The sequence below is a fragment of the Aedes aegypti genome, chromosome 2 (genome assembly GCF_002204515.2).
Source record: "Aedes aegypti strain LVP_AGWG chromosome 2, AaegL5.0 Primary Assembly, whole genome shotgun sequence".
Taxonomy (NCBI): domain Eukaryota; kingdom Metazoa; phylum Arthropoda; class Insecta; order Diptera; family Culicidae; genus Aedes; species Aedes aegypti.
Genome location: NC_035108.1, coordinates 430,542,054 through 430,564,803, shown reverse-complemented (window position 1 = coordinate 430,564,803; position 22,750 = coordinate 430,542,054). Strand labels below are relative to the sequence as shown.

The window sequence follows — 22,750 nt, the reverse complement described above, 5'->3', positions numbered from 1 at the left end:
TTTGTCCAAAATTCATCTTAGATATGTCACTTCATATAATTAGCTTGCCGTTTCTAATGCATGGAACGACATTCAAGCGATCAATAATTTCAACGCCGTTCTAATTGCGTGGGTATTCTACAGCGGAAAAATGTTTCAAAGTCGCATGTACAAGTGAACAGTTGAAATATAAAACAGTATACATCGGTGAAGTTCTTAGCGATGTGAAATATACATCCTGAATTCCTAAAAGCTTTCGTGATGACGGAAACGATGTGAAAACTCATCACTTCAAACTTTTTTTTCCTGAGAAGAGGGAGGATGTGTGGTACTGAATGAACATTGTCATAGATCTTGTCTTCCAACCCTGTTATGATGGTTGACAATCAAAAGCCTGTTGAAAGAACTCCGAGAATGTAACATCGGATCGGACATCAAACGATCTAGTAGGCATGGCACAACTTCGACGCCTCACTCCTATAGTAATGTCAGAATAGAATGCAAGGTTCTTCGTGGTGCTCCCGCTTGCCAGCAACGATTCTGAGCTTCACAACTAGAGAAACATCTTTAGTAATCCTTGAAGAAATTGTTTTAAGTGTTACTCCTGGAGGAATTCCTGGAGAAAGCCTTGAAGATATCTGTGCAAGAATCCTTGAAGACACTTTCCTGGAGAAAATCCTTGCAAAAGTCTGCGGAAAATTTTATAGAGGAATACCAGAAGAAATAACTTAAAAAATCCCTGGAGAAATCTACGGAGAAACTTCGAAGTATTCCTAAAACGAATCCTGGAGGAACCCTTGGAAAAAATCCTGAAAGAATCCCAATAAAGATTTTGTTGGAGGAATCTACGAAGGAATCACTTAAGACATTTCTGCTGGAAACCTTTGCGAAATCTCTGAAGAAATCCTTATGCATATTTTTTTTTGTAGGAATCCTTGTAAATATTCCATGTCAACTCCCTGGAGGAAGCTATTCCATGCATGGCAAACAAAAGTTCTTCCTGAAAGAATCTCTGGCAAAAGTCCTAGGGAACCCCAGAAGAAATCAAGGTACGAAGGTAGATTAAGGTACAGAATAGCTTGGATTATTTTCTGGTAAAATACTTGGAGGAATCTTCGAAAGATTTCCTGGAAAAATCTTTGGGAGAGTGTTTGGAGATATTTCGGGAGGATGAGGACAGGAGGGCATGGGTTTGTATTCCATCGGATGAGCTCTCGGTAAATAACTGTAGAATCCATCATACAAAACATTTAAGGTTACTGGACTATATGCTTTGAATAACTCCGATGTGAACTACGTCTTGAGATCTAGATAACTTTTTGGAGGAAATCCAGAAGGAATTACTGGTATAAAGTCATAAGATTCCTGCGGATCCAGTTAAAAACTAAAGTGCACAGTTACTGCAACAACTTCTAAAGAAAACTAGAAGTAATTGTTTTTGCAACTTCATGACGTTATCTGTATCTGAACTCTTGTTGGAATTTTAGAAGTGAGTACAATATAGTTCATATCATATCATAGAGCTTATTTTATATTATATACTACACAACTCGATATTCTATAACCCGATATACTCTATAACTAGATGGATTTTCCGGTTCCTTCCAATTTCCATACATTGTGCTCTCCATAAGTCGATATTTCTGTAACTCGATATCTCCACAAGTTGATGTTACGTGAGATGTGAATTTCTCTCCATAACTCGATATCTATTTTAATTTTTTTTCTTTTTTGGGGAAACGTGATCTAATTTTTGTTTGAAGGTGAATAAATACTTACAAGTTGTAATGACATGAAAATGATAAAAACTATTGTCAGTAAAAATAACGTGATTTTTCGAGCACTTCGAAAAATGTTTTCAAATAATAGTTTGTAAAATGCTTTCAACAAAATAATACTGCTTTCTTACAAAAATGATAATAAAAATATTGGAAATACAAAAATTTGTTCCTTCGATTTTGTGTCGGTATAATCTATTATACCATAATTCTATAAGTCGATGGTCCCTTGAATATCGAGTTATAGAGAGTCGACTGTAGTTTATATCGTAACATATATTTCGTGGATCGTGTAGTTAAAAGACACGGACACGGACACCGTCTTCAGCCATTTAGCTGACGAGCGTCACGCGGAATTTACTACGCAGAATTAAAAAAAAACTGAACAACTTTGCCGAAGATAAAACCTTTAAAAAAGAGTTCCTTCTGGAAATACATATAGACGCCAGCACCACATGCTGGTTAAATTTTGAACGTATGTTCATGACTAATTCCTTATTCTCTCGAACAATTTTACCGCAGACAGCATCCTTCTATAAGTCGGGTCTCGGGTTTTCAAACCCGGACTCGAATGGTTCGGGACGGATTTAAAGGCTAGAACATTTTTTTCGAGTACGTCGGAATCGGGCTTGTAAAAATTCGGATTTAGGTGGATTTTAGTAAGAGTTATAGTAACAACCAAAAAGCTTCCTTATGCATCAGAAACGATGAATTTATCTATTTTTAAAACTCGGTCTTTTCTTACAAAAAATGCTTAGGTTTCGAGTCAGATTTGGATTTGAACAGCGGATTTTTTTATTCAAGTTCGGGTCAGGTCTGAGTACGGGTCGGGTCCGGGTTTAAAAAAAAATAAAGTAAGTCGGGTACGGGTCGTGTTTGGGCTCAAAAAATGTGAAACCCCCCTCTAATAATTAACCTCTATCGGAAATACAAATCGACGTCAAATCCACCGGGTGGTCGAGCAACTTTGTGGAAGACAGCATCCTTCTAAATGACCCATAACGCGGGTATGTCACAGTTTCATGGTGCGTTATGGAGAAAAGATATACCAGTGAACCCTAGTCCTGACTGCTTCAAACGAAGAGAACAGGATGTTCGAGTAATGAAAGGAACACTTATTAGTCCTTGTTACATTTTAAACCTTGTTGAAAGTGACAAGTCTCGGTTTTTCCAGTTGCAGAGAATGATCTGACAATGATCGAGACAAGGAAAAAAAATTGAACAATTTGTTTCATAATCCTTCATTCAATTGATTCTCTAGTTTGAAGAAGTAGGGACTATGATTCTGATGCACGGACAATATTTGTGTAATTTCTACCGAAAGTCCATATCGACGCTAGCGCCACGCGGTGGTCGAGTTCTAAACTAAATTGTATCTCATTTGCAAGTCCTTATCCTCCTGAACAACTTTGCCGAAGACTGCATCTTTCTATGTGTTCGCAATAGACCATTTCCGTAAAAAAAATTTATTGGTTTATATGATTTCTGACAATTTACTGAACAAACTTTCCTAAGGAACCGATATGTTTTGGAGCCTTTAACTATTAGAAAACGATGAAAAACTTGCGGCACGTTAGTTCACCCCTCGGTCCCCTGCAATTTGTTTCACCTCGAAAAAATGCAGACCCCTTTTTCCCCTATGGTATTGCAACCACGTTGTGGTGAATTTAAGATCAGCTGGCATGACCAGATGATTTTTGTTTATGTTTTCATTCATCATAATGGGCTCCGCTGGTTTCGCTCCCCCCTTCCTTCACGGTTCCTGAATCACCGCGGTAACCACCTTCACCGCTTCGGCCGAATATGACCGTACCCGGCGGACACTACACGGTTCTGTAACGCAAGGATTGTAGTCGGCAGATGCCTGATATCTGTTTTCTGCCGACGAGGATTGAATAAGCCGGAAGATTACCGCCTAGAGGCAGCAACAGCCCCGCAAGGAAATTTTGAGCGGCTTTTTAGCCTCTACCGGAAGTTCATATCGATGCTAGCGCCACGCGGTGGTCGAGTTCTGAACTAAATTGTATCTCATGTGGAAGTTCTTATCCTCCTGAGCAAGTTTGCCGAAGACAGCATCCTTCTATGTGCTCGCAATCTCGAGTTATCGCATAATTAGCCCCTACCGGAAGTTCATATCGACGCTAGCGCCACGCAGCGGTCAAGTTCTGAACTAAATTGTATCTCATGTGGAAGTCCTTATCCTCCTGAACAACTTTGCCGAAGACAGCATCCTTCTATGTGCTCGCAATCTCGAGTTATCGCATAATTAGCCTCTACCGGAAGTTCATATCGATGCTAGCGCCACGCAGCGGTCGAGTTCTGAACTAAATTGTATCTCATGTGGAAGTTCTTATCCTCCTGAGCAACTTTGCCGAAGACAGCATCCTTCTATGTGCTCGCAATCTCGTGTTATCGCATAATTAGCCTCTACCGGAAGTTCATATCGATGCTAGCGCCACGCAGCGGTCGAGTTCTGAACTAAATTGTATCTCATGTGGAAGTCCTTATCCTCCTGAGCAACTTTGCCGAAGACAGCATCCTTCTATGTGCTCGCAATCTCGAGTTATCGCATAATTAGCCTCTACCGGAAGTTCATATCGATGCTAGCGCCACGCAGTGGTCGAGTTCTGAACTAAATTGTATCTCATGTGGAAGTTCTTATCCTCCTGAGCAACTTTGCCGAAGACAGCATCCTTCTATGTGCTCGCAATCTCGAGTTATCGCATAATTAGCCCCTACCGGAAGTTCATATCGACGCTAGCGCCACGTCGCGGTCGAGTTCTGAGCTAAATTGTATCCCATGTGGAAGTCCTTATCCTCCTGAGCAACTATGCCGAAGACAGCATCCTTCTATGTGCTCGCAATCTCGAGTTATCGCATAATTAGCCTCTACCGGAAGTTCATATCGACGCTAGCGCCACGCAGTGGTCGAGTTCTGAACTAAATTGTATCTCATGTGGAAGTTCTTATCCTCCTGAGCAACTATGCCGAAGACAGCATCCTTCTATGTGCTCGCAATCTCGAGTTATCGCATAATTAGCCCCTACCGGAAGTTCATATCGACGCTAGCGCCACGTCGCGGTCGAGTTCTGAGCTAAATTGTATCCCATGTGGAAGTCCTTATCCTCCTGAGCAACTATGCCGAAGACAGCATCCTTCTATGTGCTCGCAATCTCGAGTTATCGCATAATTAGCCTCTACCGGAAGTTCATATCGACGCTAGCGCCACGCAGCGGTCAAGTTCTGAACTAAATTGTATCTCATGTGGAAGTCCTTATCCTCCTGAACAACTTTGCCGAAGACAGCATCCTTCTATGTGCTCGCAATCTCGAGTTATCGCATAATTAGCCTCTACCGGAAGTTCATATCGATGCTAGCGCCACGCAGCGGTCGAGTTCTGAACTAAATTGTATGCCATGTGGAAGTTCTTGGTCCCCGAAACAAGTTTGCTGAAGACAGTACATTCCTATATGGCCTGAATCTCATACAATTTGGTGATGACTGCAGATTTCTGGACTGAGTGTACTGAAATTCCACGTGGCCAACATGGTCCCCTTCGTAGCCGATTCCCGGTGGCCACTGTTTCCGGAACCGGTATTCCAGGTACTGATCAGAGTCTTGAGGAGTATATCTTTCGAATGCGGCATAAATTTCATTATTCGGTTGATATTTCGCTGATTTATAGGGGTATACATTTCTGGGTCATAATGACCCCAGTATCTTATTAAGTTGTTTTTCTTAACATCCGCGGAAGGTTAAAACCAAAGTAAGTAAGAGACTTTCACACCAAATATCATAAAAAATCGATTAAGATTTGGGTAAGTTATAGCGATTTGTTGTTTTTAGACGTAAACATTGTAATTTTCGGTCATACCTGCATAATATGGAACAAAATGAAAATATATTTGTTTTTGGATGTGTTTATGTAAAGACTTGAAGATGCTTTGAGATGTATTAGTTTTTACATAAATGTTTGTAGTTTAGTTTTACATAAAGTTCGAGCCTTATATTATCTCACAAAAAACTTGCGGATTGCCTAAAACCTACGTAGGACCTTTGAATTTAGATAAACATACCTGATCATGTGAAAAAAACTCACACAAAATAACCTTAGTTTTGCGTAAAACTGCTAAAAGTTGAGCAAAAGGTATTCTTGGCACAAATGTGTTGATATTTTAAGTTTCAGTCAGCGAATTTTTATCCCACACTTGATTCGAACTCTTGCTCTACCGGTGGAGCAAACGTTCGTTGAATTAATTCCAAGTGTTATAGTTTTTCTGGAAATATTCATTATGCCAGTAAGGTCGAAGTACTCTATGGGAGATTGAATTCAGAACTTTTTCCGTTATTAGAACCGCCCTAATATGAGGGCCAATGAAGCCAAACAGTCTCGACTGAGGATGGAAGGAAACCTTAAGCCTCAACTCGCTTAATCCAGTCAAGCGAAACGAACTTTAATGCCACACTTATAGTGAGAACTGTGTCGACTTGAGTCGACACTTGTGTTACAATTTCACCACGAAACTATAAATTGATGCACTTGGTCGATGGATGTGACGTCAGCGACTATTGATAGCAAATCATGAATGGGACGTCTCGTGTGCGTGAAACAACAGTCCACCGATAAGAATTGCACAGCGAATCGACTAACTTTGTGCAATTTTCCTGAGTGCAAAAGTACATGCGTGTAGATCATGATCATTTTTGCTCTCCTACACTTTGGACAGCTGGCACAGCTATCGGTCAACGGACGAGATGTTTGTGTGCAAAGATCGCCAACTGGTTTTGTTATCAGCTGAGTTCGTCTCAAGCAAGACCACACCGCCAATATTTGGTTATTGCGGTGGGAATTTTCCTCAATAATGCATTTGGTACACAACCTGAAACGTTGGATGTTGCTACGTTATAAAATGTATGTGCACTACATCGGGCGATCCTACGGTCGGGTGCATCGTGAGGTATTGTGTAATCGATCCACAGTCATGGTTTAACACATTTAACTGAAGTTATTCAAAATCAAATGAATTAACACCGAATTCCCTAAAATCTTCATCCATATCACATGGAACGCCAAGATGACCAATAATCTTATCGTGTCAAAATTTTTGCAATCTGTGCATAACTAGTACGCATCGAGTTCATGCCTGTGTGCTAGTTATGTACAGAACTTGGGCGTCATGGAACTTTGCTGATATGTATTGTTTGTATGGCACTGACACATTTCTGCATTACTTAGTTTTAGCGTGTAGGGAACATCACTCGCAATCGGATTGTTGCCTCAGATGTTGGACTGATCATAACAAGGATTGAGTGTCGCATTGATTGTAACATGTCAACAATTGACATACAAGGGTAAGCAAAATTGGATGTTTTATGGAAAAATACATGAAAATTAATCAAAGGGAAGAATGTTCCAATATGCACATATTAAACATTTCCGGCCATTTCTTCGTTCTGCATTATTACATGATTATTAAACTGTTTGTGGTATGAACTATGCTACAAAAGTTTGAACACTTTTAGATAAGTAGTGAGTTCTACTAACACGTGGAAATTAATCACAGCTGAAAATATTTTGTAAATGTAAGTTTATTTCCATGCACATATTTCGAGCATCAAAATAAACTAAAATGTCAACGATAAATCGCTTATTTTTTTCAATCAAATGTATTTTAAATTTACACCATCATGTAGCATTCAAGCATCTTTAGTTGAAAATTAAACAATATTCCGTAACAATAGATTAATTAGGTTTATTTTTACTATATGTCTCAGTTTACACTACATTGAAATTTAAATATTTTTATCTGTGATGTTCTTGAAATCAAAGTCCATGACAATGCACTATGGGCCAGGGACGCAATCTGGCGGGACAAAATTAATAACTCGGTAACGAAGCGTTTCCGGTATTTGGTGTCTTCGGCAAAGTTTTTTGTAACAACGAAGACCATCTACTGACATAAACGGATAGTTCGTAAATCGTCCGCATAGGTGGCGCCACAATCTAACTTTTTACTGTGACGTTCTAGAGACTTAGCATGTTCGGTAAAGTTGTTCATTTTGATAAAATAAACAACTCTCTCGAAGACGTCAAAATTCCACAGCCTACTGTTTTCGAGTTATTGGCAAAATTAGAGAAAATTAGTGAAAAAACGATGTTTTTCACCGAATCTGACATTTTTCCTAAGAACCATGTCATATAATATTTTTTGCTGATAAATATATAACAAACACAAGCTCTGGTGGAAAAATTTTAATAATATGACGCATAAAACTTCAGAAACTATGACAAACTTGAAAAATAGAGCAATTTTTGAACCTTAATGTCTCCAAAAGCGCAAAAAATCGCAAGCTGAAATTTTCAGGCAACATAGAGCAATACTTGATGAAACGGATGTCAAAATTTCAGAGAGGTATATTTTGTTGTTTTTGAGATTTTTTAATTTTTTTACGGTTTTCTTTTCATTACGCGATTAATATTTTCGTGGCAAATATTTTAGTGTATTTTAAAATTAGCGGAAAATTATGTTTTATTCTTTCATGAAATTATTATATCTGCTCACAGTACAAGCTGGCTTTGGATTTCATCTCTAATTCGTTGGTACAGTTTTCCGGAAGCTCAAAATTTAAGTAAATCCGGTGGTTAAACCCATATTTGAGGTTAAACAACCTAACAGTTCTCAATATCGAAGGAATCTCCAAATTGATACCTTTGATCTGTATCCTCTGTTTCGAAACATGCAAGGATCAACGCTCTTTCCGCTTTAAAACAAATCTACAAGCTCCGAACAAGAGATCGTTCGCTTTGAAATTTTAGTATTTAGAGATATCGACATGAGTATGCTTTAAAATTTGATTTGCCGTGTTAAAAGTAACACATTCACAAAATAAATTGCTCACCTTGAACCATGATGACAACAATTAACTGACACATGATCAAGTTTTTCATGGCATACTATATCATTCGAATTATTAAAAAAAAACACAAATATGTACCCAGTTTTAATCCACACTTTCACCTACATAACTCGATTTCAACTCAAGGAACTGCTCTTAAACTGAATTTCATGGCTACTATGATGGCTTTTTTAAACAGTTTTCTGAAAGATTTTGTTCCACGACTCGTTATTTCTTAAGGTCGATCGTCCGTTCCGATTCCTCATGGAAATTAGAGTAATATAATCATTGTAAAAAAATGAAATATCTCAAAAACACCAAAATATACCTCTCTGGAATTTTGACATCCGTTTCATCAAGTATTACTCTATGTTGCCTAAAAATTTGAGCTTGCGATTTTTTGCGCTTTTGGAGATATTAAGATTCAAAAATTGCTCTATTTTTCAAGTTTTTTCATAATTTCTTAAGTTTTATGCGTCGTATTATTAAAAAATTTCCACCTGAGCTTGCGTTTGTTATATATTTATCAGCAAAAAATATTATATGACATGATTCTTAGGAAAAATGTCAAATTCGGTGAAAAAAATCGTTTTTTCACTAATTTTCTCTAATTTTGCCAATAACTCGAAAACAGTAGGCTGTGGAATTTTGACGTCTTCGAGAGAGTTGTTTATTTTATCAAAATGAACAACTTTGCCGAACACGCAAAGTCTCTAGATCGTCACAGTAAAAAGTTAGATTGTGGCACCACCTATGCGGACGATTTACGAACTATCCGTTTATGTCAGTAGATGGTCCTCGTTGTTACAAAAAACTTTACCGAAGACACCAAATACCAGAAACGCTTCGTTACCGAGTTATTAATTTTGTCCCGCCAGATTGCGTCCCTGGCCCATGGTGCAATGAAGGGTTTGCCTGAACTATAAGCATTGATTCGGATCTATTCAATACTGGGCAAAACAAGAATCGAATTGAATTGACTGAAATGACTTTATCTCAAAAGGAATCTGTTCTAAAGTCTCAGAATAATTCAGTCAAAATTTTTGAAAGGAATCCGACAGAAACGTGAGAGCTTCCAGCCTTCTTATGACCTCTGTGGCTACAAAGAAAAGTGATGCTGAAAGTGTCTGAGTTTGATTCCTGGTCGGTCTAGGATCTTTTTGTAATGGAAAATACCCGAGGAGAAACAAATATTTCGCAATAATCTATGCATACCATATTTTGGAATCATTCCATAATTTAGTATTATTCAGTAGTCAATACCATCGATGGTAGTCAATATTTTTTCGGAAATCCTTGCAGGAAGTCCATCCTGAAAGACTTTATTAGGTATTTCTTAAGGAGTTTCATCAGAGATTACTTTTGTAATCTTTGAGAAATAATTTATAGTTTTCCTCAACATGTTTCAACATTTTGAGACGTTTCGCATAATTTTATGGGTGGACGCGTCGCATAATGGACGTTTGGCATGAAGAGAATAATATTCCTTCTTCAAAATGCTACCTGTTCTTATAGCCAAACGTCTTCATGCGAAACTTCCTTATGCGAAAAGTTTGTATGCGAAATGGGTCATCCCCCATCAACATCTTCTTCTTCTTCTTCTTTCTGGCGTTACGTCCCCACTGGGACAGAGCCTGCTTCTCAGCTTAGTGTTCTTATGAGCACTTTCACAGTTATTAACTGAGAGCTTTCTTTGCCGATTGACCATTTTTGCATGTGTATATCGTGTGGCAGGTACGAAGATACTCTATGCCCTTGGAAGCCGAGAAAATTTCCAACCCGAAAAGATCCTCGACCGGTGGGATTCGAACCCACGACCCTCAGCATGGTCTTGCTGAATAGCTGCGCGTTTACCGCTACGACTATCTGCCCCTCCCTGTCAACATGTCTACAGAAATTCCTCAAAAGATGTTCTAAAACATTTATTACCGAGGAAGCTCTTGGTGTATATCAGAAAATAAAAACTCCATGGAGGGATCACTTGGTGAATTACTGGAGAAATTGATCGTGATCTTCCTGGAAAATTTAGTGGATTTCCTGAAGTAATTTCTGCTGAAATTCATTAGTAATTTCTGGAGGCAGCCTTAGATAAACTCCTGGTTAAATTACTGAAGAAATTATGAACAAAAATCTTTTAGGAATTGCTAGGAAAATGGGTAAATAGATACTGATTTAGTTTTTGAAGAAGTTCTGAACGATATGCTTGGAGAATCAATTGAAGGATCACTGGATAAGAGCAGTGAAACAATGCTGAGGATAGTGTGTTCAAATCACGTTGGGGGCCGTCCATTAATTACATAAGGGTTTATGGGGGGAGGGGGAGTTCGAGATTTCTTACGCGCCAAACAAATTATTTTTAATTTCCACACGAAAAATCTTACCATGGGGGAAGGGGGGGTCTAAAAACTGCCAAAATTGTCTTACGTAATTAATGGACCGCCCCTTGGTGGAGGATCCTTTTAGGTTTGAAATTTACTCGGCCACATGATTTACAAATGCAAAATTGAATTCACTGTAAAGTACCAGATTTTCTATCCCTTAGTATTTAGAAGCACCTATGGTTATGGTGTTTGCCAACGGTTTTTAAACGAAAATGCAACACCCATCATGACATCAACGATGTACCACGACAAAGCACAAGCAATAATCTGCCGTGTATGGAACCGGCTTTGGGTGACAGTCTAGTGTCACAGCTAAAGGACTTTCCATTTCCGGACCCCTTTATTCTGGAATCAAAACCATAGCGTTTCACCCCATCCCATGGCTGTGCTATTCGCCTACGCTTCCAGTACAAACGAGTTCGTTCGGAGGATCCGTTGTCGAAGCATAACGGTGATGTGATGACAACGACTCTGCCTCAGTGGTGGAGGGTATTTCGTGTCAGTGTTGAACTTTTACAAGATAAGTACATATGACAAACATTGTGAAGGCAACAACTGCAGAGTTCAACCCTGTCCGTTTTCCCAGCATCCATCAAGCACGACAATTAATACTGAAAAGGGTCCCCCACATTATTCCGATCTCTCAAGCAGGCGTGCACTGTATGTCAAATTTCACGCTTTGTCTATCGAACAACATAAGCTCTTCAGTAAATATCGTCCATCCGTGGCAACCAGCATTTTTTCTGCGGAACGCAATTCGAGCGTCATGAATATCCTTGTTGATGATGGTGACATCTAGCACAGTAAAGCAATTTCGAATGTGACTTGTCCAAAATGGTTTTAAGTTTAGATTATGTCGTGGAGGGAATGTCTATAATCTACATATATGCGAAAGTATTTCTTCACTTTTATCCAATTTATTTGCTTGTTGGCTCCATTGTAGAGAAATCAATTTTAGATGATACCAGTAGCATGAAAATCAGCTTCCAGTGTCTATCTATTGTCCATTACTGTAAGTAACCCCATCATGAAAGAAATATTTCCGGTTGTCCCAAAATGCGATTCAATGAAGTGTTATCTAAACAAACCATGAACACCATTCCACTGTCAAGCATCAACGACATGCTGGCCGGTCATTTTCGAGATAGGCTAGAGATATAAAGCGTTTTGGAAGGAGGATGTTGTACAAATTTCCTGGGTTGAAATTGGACAGGAGCTTAGCAAAAAAGAATGCATTGGTAAAAGAGTACATGAAGAAGGGGAGATTTAAACTCCTCCACCCTCATGTCAGCATTAAAGCTCAAATCGATTCGTTTATTTAAACTTATTTCCAATGTGGCACAAGTATAGGGCATCCCTGACTTTCCAATAGAGATGGTCGGGTTTCACATTTTCCAAACCCGAACCCGACCCGTACCCGACTTATTTTATTCCTTCAAATCCGGACCCGACCCGAACCCGAGACAAAAATTGAAAAGCAAACCCGGACCCGACCCGAACCCGAAAATTTTTCGCTGTTCAAACCCGAACCCGACTCGAAACCCGAAAAAGTTTTCTAAGAAAAACCCGAATAGAACCCGGGTTCGAAAATATGAAAAATCCATCGTTTCTGATGCATTGGGAAGCTTTCAGGTTGTTACTTTGTGAACAATTCTCACCAAACCCGACCCAAACCCGACTAAACCCGACATTTTTCAAGCCCGAACCTGACCCGTACCCGATAATTTTTTAGCCTTCAAACCCGACTCGAACCCGAATCCGAAAAAATAAAAATTTTCAAACCCGAACCCGACCCGAACCCGTCGGGTTCGGGTTCGGGTCGGTTTCGGGTTTGAGAACCCGAGACCCGACCATCTCTACTTTCCAACAAACAAACATTTTTATATTTTTGTATTTCTCTTCATGGTATTTTGGGTATAAGTCATATCAGGCGAAGGTCAATGCTTTATTTTTTGTTGAGTAATTTACCAATTTTCGAGGTAGGCATTTTTGATGATATTCAGTGACTTACAAAAAAGACCCCACGGTGCTCCCCTGACCATTATTATCAGAAAGCATCCCCCCCCCAAATCTGTGCTCACCAGCCGTTTTCTATAGCTAAGCAGCATGTTTGGGCAAAATCTAAAAAAAAAATCGTTGGGCTCGTTATGAAGTTACGCCCTTTTGATTGCATAAGTCCGAAGGTTCAAAGGATATCTGAAATATTCAAACGGGTTTTTATTGGCCATGATAATCAGAAACAATATACCATCAAAATTTGTGGTAGTCGAAATACGCGTATCTGTCAAAGATAGGCATTTAGGGCGGAATTAAAAGGTTCAAGGTGATTCAATCTACTTTATAGTTTCGCTATGTTCAAACGTTTTCAATGACACATTGCACTTACATACCACCAAGTATTTGACAATTACCTGAATATTCGTAGGCTCAAGCGATATAAGGCATTACGGAGCCATTTTTGTATAATAATAATAATTATTAGGCGCCGTCTACAAATTACGTAACGCTCTAGGGGGAGGGGGGAGTAGGGTGAAGCGTTACGGCTCAGACAAAAATATGAAATTTTCCATACAAAAAGCGTTACGGACGGGGGGGGAGGGGTGTCTAAATATTTCCAATTTTAGCGTTACGTAATAAATGGATGCTACACTTTTTATATTAAATCTAGGGGAGGGATTATTAGAGTATGTTTAAAACTACAAATTGAACTTTAACACTTCACTTTTGCAAAAAAAAAAATGCCTTATTACTATTCATAAAATATTGTTATAGTCGAGCTAGCTTCCCACGATTGTTCCGGCTAACTTTGTACTGCCAAAGAAGTTAAACTACATTTGCACTAATGCAGTAATGCACTATTGGCCACGTTATGGCAGAGTGCCACTACTATCAATATTTTTGTAGCATACACTACTACATTAGGATTTTTCGCAAATATACAATTTTAGCTGTTGGTTTCCCGATCTATTCGATCTCACAAACACGTGAGTGTTATGAATAAATACAATAGTGAATTAATTGTATGAATAAATCAACCCATTCTCAAGCCAACTCGTGAAATACAGAAACTTACAGTTACTCGTATCCACTGTGGATACGAGTAACTGACACTGAAGAAGACTGCAAGTGGTAGTCGAAATACGCGTATCTGTCAAAGATAAGCATTTAAGAGCAGAATTAAAAGGTATACGGTACTCCATCTACTTTTAAGTTTCTCTATTGAGATTCTGCTCAGAGGATTCGAATTAATTATAGAGTCGTGAAATACGCTTAAGAAAAGTAAGAAATATCTGAAATATATTTGGTTTCATTGAATTTAAAATCATAACACATGCAGTGAAATTTTATACTAGGAACTGGAACTCGAGGTGATGGTTTTCAGGTTTTCAATATTCGTTCGATGTAAAAGATTTCAGAGTTGAAAGGTACAATTTCGAAAAGATATATGAAAACAGAATTGTTCGCAAACTGTGTCTGTGAAGCCACAATTCACCAGCTGATTTCATCAGTATAAACAAACAAAAAAAAAAGACTTTTAAAAGCTGACAAAAACAAACATTCAAGATTAAGCTATTTAAGTGCTACACTTTGTCTTATTTTCTTCCATTTAAATCGTTGCTTTCTACGTCGTTAATTTTATTTTATTTCATGCATAGCTACCCATAATAGAAAACCAAGTCTGAAAATATTCTTTGGCATCAAATTGCGCTTCGATACACAACATGAGTCGCATGTAAAATAATTTAAATCGTGGGTTCACCTAGAGTTTCCAATTTTCCCAGGATTTGACTTCACGGGAAACGGGAAATAATTTTGTCATTTTCCGGGAATTCCCGGGATCCCGATAAATTCTTAAAAACAAGAAAATTGAGCTAATTTGATGGAGTTTTTTGAAATTATTTACATTCTATGTATAGTATATCTATAACCAGTAAATTTGTTGCTTAGTTTTTTGACAGACTTTAATACAAAAAAGTTCAAAAAATTAAGCAAAAGTCCACGTGGAGGTCATTATAGACAAATCGTATGAAATAGCCATAGGATTATCGAATCGTATGACGTTAAAATAATATTTGCCAACATTTAATAAATCTTTCTAAATACTGCAATTAAAGCCAACTAGAGTCATTTGTTGAAAATTGTGACTAATACAATAAATAGAAACCGTGAAAACTTCTACTCAAATCATGGAATAGATCCCTCTAACGTTATTGTATTGCATATAAACTTTCTTGGAAGCACATACCGTCAAAAAGATATGCATTTTTCAGTACCTATTTGACTACGAAAAACACCCAATAAACATAAATAAATACCCAAATAAACACCCAATAAACATCAGAATATAATTAGTGATCTAGTGAGGACATTGGTTGGTATAATATGAAAAGTAAATTGTGCGATTCTCCCCTTCACTTCTCATTCAATACTCCGCTTAGAGTCACAAATAACTAAATAAACCAGCTTTAAATAAAATTTTGATGGTATATCTTCTGATATTCACGGCCAATGAAAACCAATTAAAATATCTCAGATTTCTTTTGAATTTGTGAACTTATATAATTGAAAGGGCGTAACTTCGAAAGGGGACCTACGTTTTTTTTTTTTAATTTCGCACATACATCTTCTTCTTCTTTCTGGCGTTACGTCCCAACTGGGACAAATCCTGCTTCTCAGATTAGTGTTCTTATGAGCACTTCCACAGTTATTAACTGAGAGCTTTCTTTGCCGATTGACCATTTTTGCATGTGTATATCGTGTGGCAGGTACAAAGATACTCTATGCCCTGGGAATCGAGAAAATTTCCAACCCGAAAAGATCCTCGACCAGCGGGATTCGAACCCACGACCCTCAGCATGGTCATGCCGAATAGCTGCGCGTTTACCGCTACGGCTATCTGGGCCCCCCAGATACATGCACTGCCCATAACTGCATAACAGTCACATTCGACATTTTTGACTCTCGAAATTCTAAAAAAAATACCAAGTTGTTTTGTCACATTGGTAATTATAACAGTCACATTGAGATTATAAATGAGCCTCCTAATGTAATAACATTGAAATTTCTATCAGAATTATTTTCTGACTATTCACCTAGTATGCGATATGAGTTGTGCAAAATATCAGCCTCAAATAAGCACTTTGAGTTGCTGGTAATTTTTATAAATTTTAGTTTCCTCCCATACTGCCAAAAATGCAGACTTGGTATTCCATTTACTCAATGCCTACTTTTGTCGAATGTTACTAATATGCAGTTATGGGCAGTGCAGCTTAGCTATAGAAAACGACTGGTGAGCACAGATTTGATGGAGATATTTTTCTGATAATAACGGTCTAGAAGAAATACTTTTTATAATTAGTCTTGAAATGGCAGTATGGTAAAGTTGTGGCAATTCGTTCTAGGACATCCTAGGGCCCATAAAAAATGCGAAAATTTCCCATACTCCAATTTAGCACATACAAGCGTTTTTTATTGTTTTAGTAAAATGAAAATGAACGTCAATTTTTTGTTACTGTTGTATATTCTGACAAGACTTCGTTATATAGTACATTTTTTGTCTGAAAATTATTTATTTACCTAGTTAATGTGCTAAAAAGTTCTACAGTTTTGTTGTCAGAAAAAGTGTTTGATTGTTGCATACTTTGGTGATAAAGTTTCCAATTTTGCAAGAAGAATCGTTTTTCCTTTGGTCAGAGACAACTTAAATGAGCACCGGCTAATACCTTTTAGTTAAACAACAGAATCGTATATCACACTTAAATGAAACCTCAATCACGGTTCTTCAATTTGAGCAGCTCAAGCTACTGTATGTTTAAGTCATCAGTGTTGAAATTCAAAAAGATCTCATCCTAAAGAAATGCAACTCAAAGATTGCATAATAAAAAAAGAAGGTAAAAATGCAGATAAAAATCATGTCCGAGACCAATAAAAACAGCGTATAAACAAATTAAACACATCAAACAATGCATTAAATTTGTTATTCGTTTTCTTTTTCCATATAAAAACTATATGATGATTTTCGCATTTTTTATTGGTTTTTAAACATGGCACTATGGCCGGTTTCCATACAGACTGGCGGCCAAAAATATTTTTTTCATCTCATGTCGTATTCATGAGTGTTTTGATACAAATTTGATGTTTCATTTTTAAAAACAAGTTTTCGAGACTAACTTTTGAATAGGGCCTATAGCGAAATAAAAAGTTTTGTTACTAGCCCAGACAACCAAAATATACGCATAACGAAATCACCTGGAGGCTTTGTACGTGCAAAATTTCACTTAAGAGATGTCGCGAAAAAGCCTTCTACGTACAAAAGTGGAGACAATCTATGTGTATATATTATGTGATGAATTCAATGCGCATTGTGTAAATTTTAATCCGAACTAAGGTGTGATCGTATGCGACTAAACTTATGATAACAAATGTTGATTTGACAGCTGCTACAGATTGATTCGACTTCATTTGTACGAGTGTACGGGACGAAACAAAATGTACAAATGAACTCAAAAATAGCGTTTTATGCGAGGAAACTCATCAATCTGACGATTCCATGCACTGTATTTTGCGGGTTTTGATGTTATTTGTATGAGTAAACGAATTATTTCGTGAACTTTTATGCGACTTGTGGTTGTCTGGCAATGATGTATATGAGCCATTTACGCGATTAACGTTGTGCAATCCATTATGAATATTATAACTTACAATAAATGATGATATGAATAATTTTGCTATATACAATCATCCTCTGAATTATTTTTTAGTTGTTTTTAACAAAAAATGGTTAAAAATATTGGAAAAATTCAAAAAGCCCTAAACCAAAAAAGTGCAAATTTGTGCAGCTAAATTCTTCAGTTTACATCTCTTTACCCTTGGAAATAAATTTTAGCCTGGGACAACTTGGGACAAAAAAGTATGGGATGTTTCAAGTTTCGATAAAAAATCAAATATATTTTTTTCAGTGCACTTCCCGCATTTTTCTGACCTAAGGAACGAATTTTAATTTCATTTTATTTTTCTAAGATAGCTTTTTGAATAAGCTTTCGGGCAGTGTATAAAGATCTGTATAAAATATTAAGGTTATGCAGTATATTGTATCCAATGTGTAACTTGTGTTTTCACTGTTTATTATTTTTTTTTAACTCTAACTTTAACATACTGTATCAATTAAACTATACAAGATCTTGCCCTTATATTCCAGGAACATCTTAATAGAAGTGTTTACTATGGAATGATGTACAAAAAAACCTATCAGAACAAGTCATTTTTTCGATTGTTGGCAAACTGATCGCCCATAGTGCATGGTAAGGAAAAACTTATGATCATATTTTTTAAGAAACAGAGTAGGGATACGTATCACATTCCGGAGAAATTCCTAAAATTTGCGTATCGGACTTTGGGTGGGTTCGTATTTCGGTCTGGTTATCATTGATTGAGATAGTTGACTCTAAATTTTACTATCAGGAGACGCTAGTAAATATGAAACATTTGTTTTGCAAATATCTCTGGAGCGCGACTTATTAAAAAGACGGCGTCTTCAGCAGAGTTATTTAGTAGTTCGAATGCTTTTTTTGTTTAATCCTTGAAGTTTGAGATTGGCTAAAATAATGATAGCCCTTGAGCTACTGAACAACTTTGCCGAAGACATCATCCTTCTTTACTAAAGAACCCAAGTTTCGAAATGTACCGATTTCAAATTGTGGTCTACTCGAACTGTATACAGTTCGTTCATTATTATGCAATTTTTATGTATATTTGTTGATTTAACCTCATTATAAACTGTTGAAATGTGTTCTTAAGAAGATTCTTGTGGAATAAATTTTGGTTTAGATTGACACTAAACCAAATATCTTTGTTGTAAAATGATAGCAAATAAATCACAACTGTTGTACAAAGTACAACAGCGTGACACCCCTAGGGGCGGTCCATTAATTACGTAAGACATTTTTGACGTTTTTTCAACTCCCCCTCATCCCATGGTAAGATTTTTTGTACGACGTTTAAAAATAATTTGTATGCCACGTAAGAAATCACAAACCCCCCTCCCCCCATAAACCCTTACGTAATTAATGGACAGCCCCCAAGGGACAAAAATGTGCAATTAATATGAGCAAACGAAAAAAAGATGTTTCGAATAGGTGCTACCATTTATCTTTTTGTATAGAATGATATGAAACATCATCTTTTGGTGTCCTTATATACACTTTCTAGATCCTTTTGCAGAATAACCAGTCACGTTCTCTTCATTTATCACGATTAAAACCAAGCAATCTGCTGGACCGATGAATTTTCCCGCTAATAAATTCCTTTGCTGCAAGCTTGGAAAACAACACTTGTTTTCACACCATAAATGAATTCATGGTTTATAGTCTTCTCGGTGTGGAAAGATAAATATTCAAATCATATTCCCTACCGTTCTGATAACGCCAGGGACAGACCAGCAGAGTGGGTTGTAATTAATTCTTCTCTACCGCTGCATAATTGCAATGGTTATGAACAAACGCCGCATACCTTTTAAGGTGGAATTAAATTCAAGAGTGTTCTAACAGAAGGGCGTATGTAACATGATTGCTAAACATTGTGAGTTGAACAAGTTTAATCAAACTTGCTTTTGGTTTTTACAAAAATCGGTCGTGTTACTAAAGTCGTTATTTTAGAATCTAAAACATGGTTTATTCATTTAGGCGGTAATGATGATGGTTGTAATTATTAGTCATGGGTAAATTGGCGTTCTTAGCTCAGTTCTTTGGATGAAGTGTACGATTTGACAGATAACTTTGGATTATTATCACAATGTATGTTGGAAAATTAAAGTTTTTTAATCTTACAATCAAGCCTTCATACAAAACATTGTTGAATGCTTTTCCTATGTCTAGAAGAGAAAGACCAGTAGAAGAGCCTTCAGATTTGTTGGAGCGAACCAAATTTGCTACACGTAAACGGTTATTAGTAGTCGAGTGTCCATGGCGGAATCCGAACTGTTCATTGGCAAAAATTGATTTTTCGTTGATGTGGGCCATCATTCTGTTCAAAATGATCTTTTCAAAAAGTTTACTGATGGAGGAGAGCAAACTGATTGGACGATAGCTAGAAGCTTCTACAGGATTTTTGTCTGGTTTTAAAACTGGTACAACCTTAGCATTTTTCCATTTATCAGGAAAATATGCCAACTAAAAACATTTGTTAAATATATAAACTAAGAATAATAAGCTACTTTCTGGAAGTTTCTTGATGAGGATGTAAAAAAATTCCATCATCGCCAGGAGCTTTCATATTTTTTTTTTAATAATAGTTCTCACTTCTTCAAAATCACTGTCCCAGGAATTTTCGAAAATGTTCTCTGCTCTGCATTTTCGCAATTAGTTAGTAATAATTTGTTTTCCTCTTTCAATGCTGATATGGACCTCTGAGGCTTTTTTTTAAATTTTAGATGATTTACAAAAGGGCTTAGAGCCAGGGTCCAATTGAGAATTTTTATTTTCAAAATTTTTATTTCCTTATTATGAAAAACGTTTCCTGATTTTTTTCTGCAAATCCTGCCATATAATTTTCATAGCAGGATCGCGAGTGCGTTGAATTTGCCTTCTCCTCACGTTTTTAAGACGGATCAAGAATTTAAGATCACCGTCTATAACCACGGATTCAAATTTTCACATTTTGGTATTGCAATGCCGCTTGCTTCAACAATGCAATTAGTTAAAGTTTCGAGAGCATTGTCAATATCAAGTTTTGTTTGCAAAGAAATGCTAACATCAAGATTACTTTCGACGTATGCTTCATATGTATTCCAGTCGGCTCAAAAAACATTGAAAGTGGAGCTGATAGGATTGAGAATCGCTTCATGGGATATTTGAAATGTAACAGAACCATGATCGGAATCAAAATCAGCATGAGTGACCAGTTGGCTACAAAGATGACTAGAGTCGGTTAAGACCAAATCAATCGTAGATGGGTTTCTATAAAAGGGAAAACATGTAGGGCTATGAGGGTATTGAATTGAGAAATATCCTGAAGTGCACTCATCAAATAAAATCTGCCGTCGGAATTGCTTTGCGAATTATTCCATGAGAAATGTTTCCAAGTCACTAATGACAAAACATTTTGACCTGTTGCGAGTCAATTTCCGCAACTCAGTTTGAGGCAAGTTTACTGCCCAATGCATTGAAATAGGCAACTATGATAGTATATTTACCAAGCTGTGTTTCAACAGAAACACACAAAGTTTCAAAAATGTTGGTTTCAGATGACGAAAAAGTTGATGTTTTATATATTTATGAATGATGATAGCAGCTCCACCACATGCTCCATCCAATCGATCATTACGACAAACAAAAAAGTTTGGGTCTCTTTTGAGTTTGGATTCATGTTTCAAATAAGTTTCAGTAATAACTGCTATGTGCATGTTATTAGCTGTTAGAAGTCGAATATTTTTGTATTGGTAACTTCTGGTATAAAATAGTTTCAAAGGATTATCATATATAATCGATTAAAAACACACTAGAGCGATTATCAGAAATTTGTATGGAGGTCCATTACTTAATACCGTGATAAAATTTATCAACATTAATTCCGAGTTCAAATATTTTGATTAAAAAGCAACACCGTTTTAAGAAATATATATGGATGAGCGCTCCTTCGTATGCCGTTGCGTTCTCGTATCGTATCTAAACAATCAACGTGAACGTAAACCGGCATCCGATTCCAGAGCATCGAACTGTGCCCTAACGCTCGATCCCACAGATCCGTGCAGAGTCTCATCCCAAATTTCGAATCATCAGTTGAGTGCCAACAGTCATCTCGAGAACATCGTGTCGTGTAACAGTGAAACTGCCCGAATTCGTATGTCGAACCTATTGTTGGTGGGCTTTGTTTTGATTGTGATAACAAAGAACGCGAAAACCCATAGAGAACGCTTCTCCCTTCACGGTGTAGTGGCTGCAAAAACAGGTCAAAACAGAGACCCGGCACAATCAGCATGGTTCTGTTATCAATACTGAAAAAATTTGGCATTACGGTAAAGGTCGTCGTTACTCAGCAGCAGCAGTGTGATTCTACCGTAATGAGACATTAGTTACGCCTTGATCGGCGGCGATTCGCTCTCTTTGCGAGGAATGCAATGTTTGGCGATAACAATAGTAGCGAGCAGATTGTACTAATTGAGAACATCAGCTGAGCATGTAGAGTAGGGTGTCCCAAAGAAAGTAAATGAAAGAGTCAAAAAGTTAACTTGCTTATGCTTAAAATGACAAGTTATAGTGTCAGTAGCAATAGTTACATACACGAAAACTCAATAAAAAAAATGTCCAAATGTTGAACTTATGGATTTGTCATGTTCTGTTCATGTTGTGATAAACTGTAGTTGCAGAATAAGATTGTTGCAACAAAATTAATAGAGGACAATATCTTCGTTACTGCGTGTTGGTAGATAATTGATTCACTGGGAGTGACATGAGTCAATAATTAGCAACCCAACACTGATAATGATGATGATAATTAGTAATATGAGCAGTATTAGGAGATTTTAAAACTGAAATCAATGGAGCCGAAGATCTCAATCAAGCATGATGATGACAACGTATCTCATGTCATATCATCATATTGGAGATAGTTTATGATGCATCATGGAGACCTGCAAAGAAGTCTACATTCTTGTTTCGTACTCGCTAAGCAGACGAAAGTTGTGATGGGATTATCATTAATTCATAAACTCCTTGGATT

At 37.2% G+C, this 22,750-nt stretch overlaps 1 protein-coding gene across 5 annotated transcripts in view; it reads left to right on the top strand.

The window, feature by feature from the left end:
* LOC5573947 (proton-coupled amino acid transporter-like protein CG1139) overlaps positions 1–22,750 on the top strand; it is an 87,144-nt gene that overhangs the window by 54,830 nt on the left and 9,564 nt on the right. Inside the window, exon 1 of one of the 5 annotated variants that reach the window (XM_001654934.2) lies at positions 21,758–22,046. The exons of 3 other annotated variants lie outside the window; for them this stretch is intronic. In XM_001654934.2, coding sequence (XP_001654984.1) covers positions 22,008–22,046 — 39 coding nt within the window. In that variant the 5' untranslated portion in view covers positions 21,758–22,007. Of the gene's footprint in view, positions 1–21,757; positions 22,047–22,750 lie in introns of those variants that run through there. One more of the 5 variants, XM_021847724.1, reaches the window with a different exon arrangement.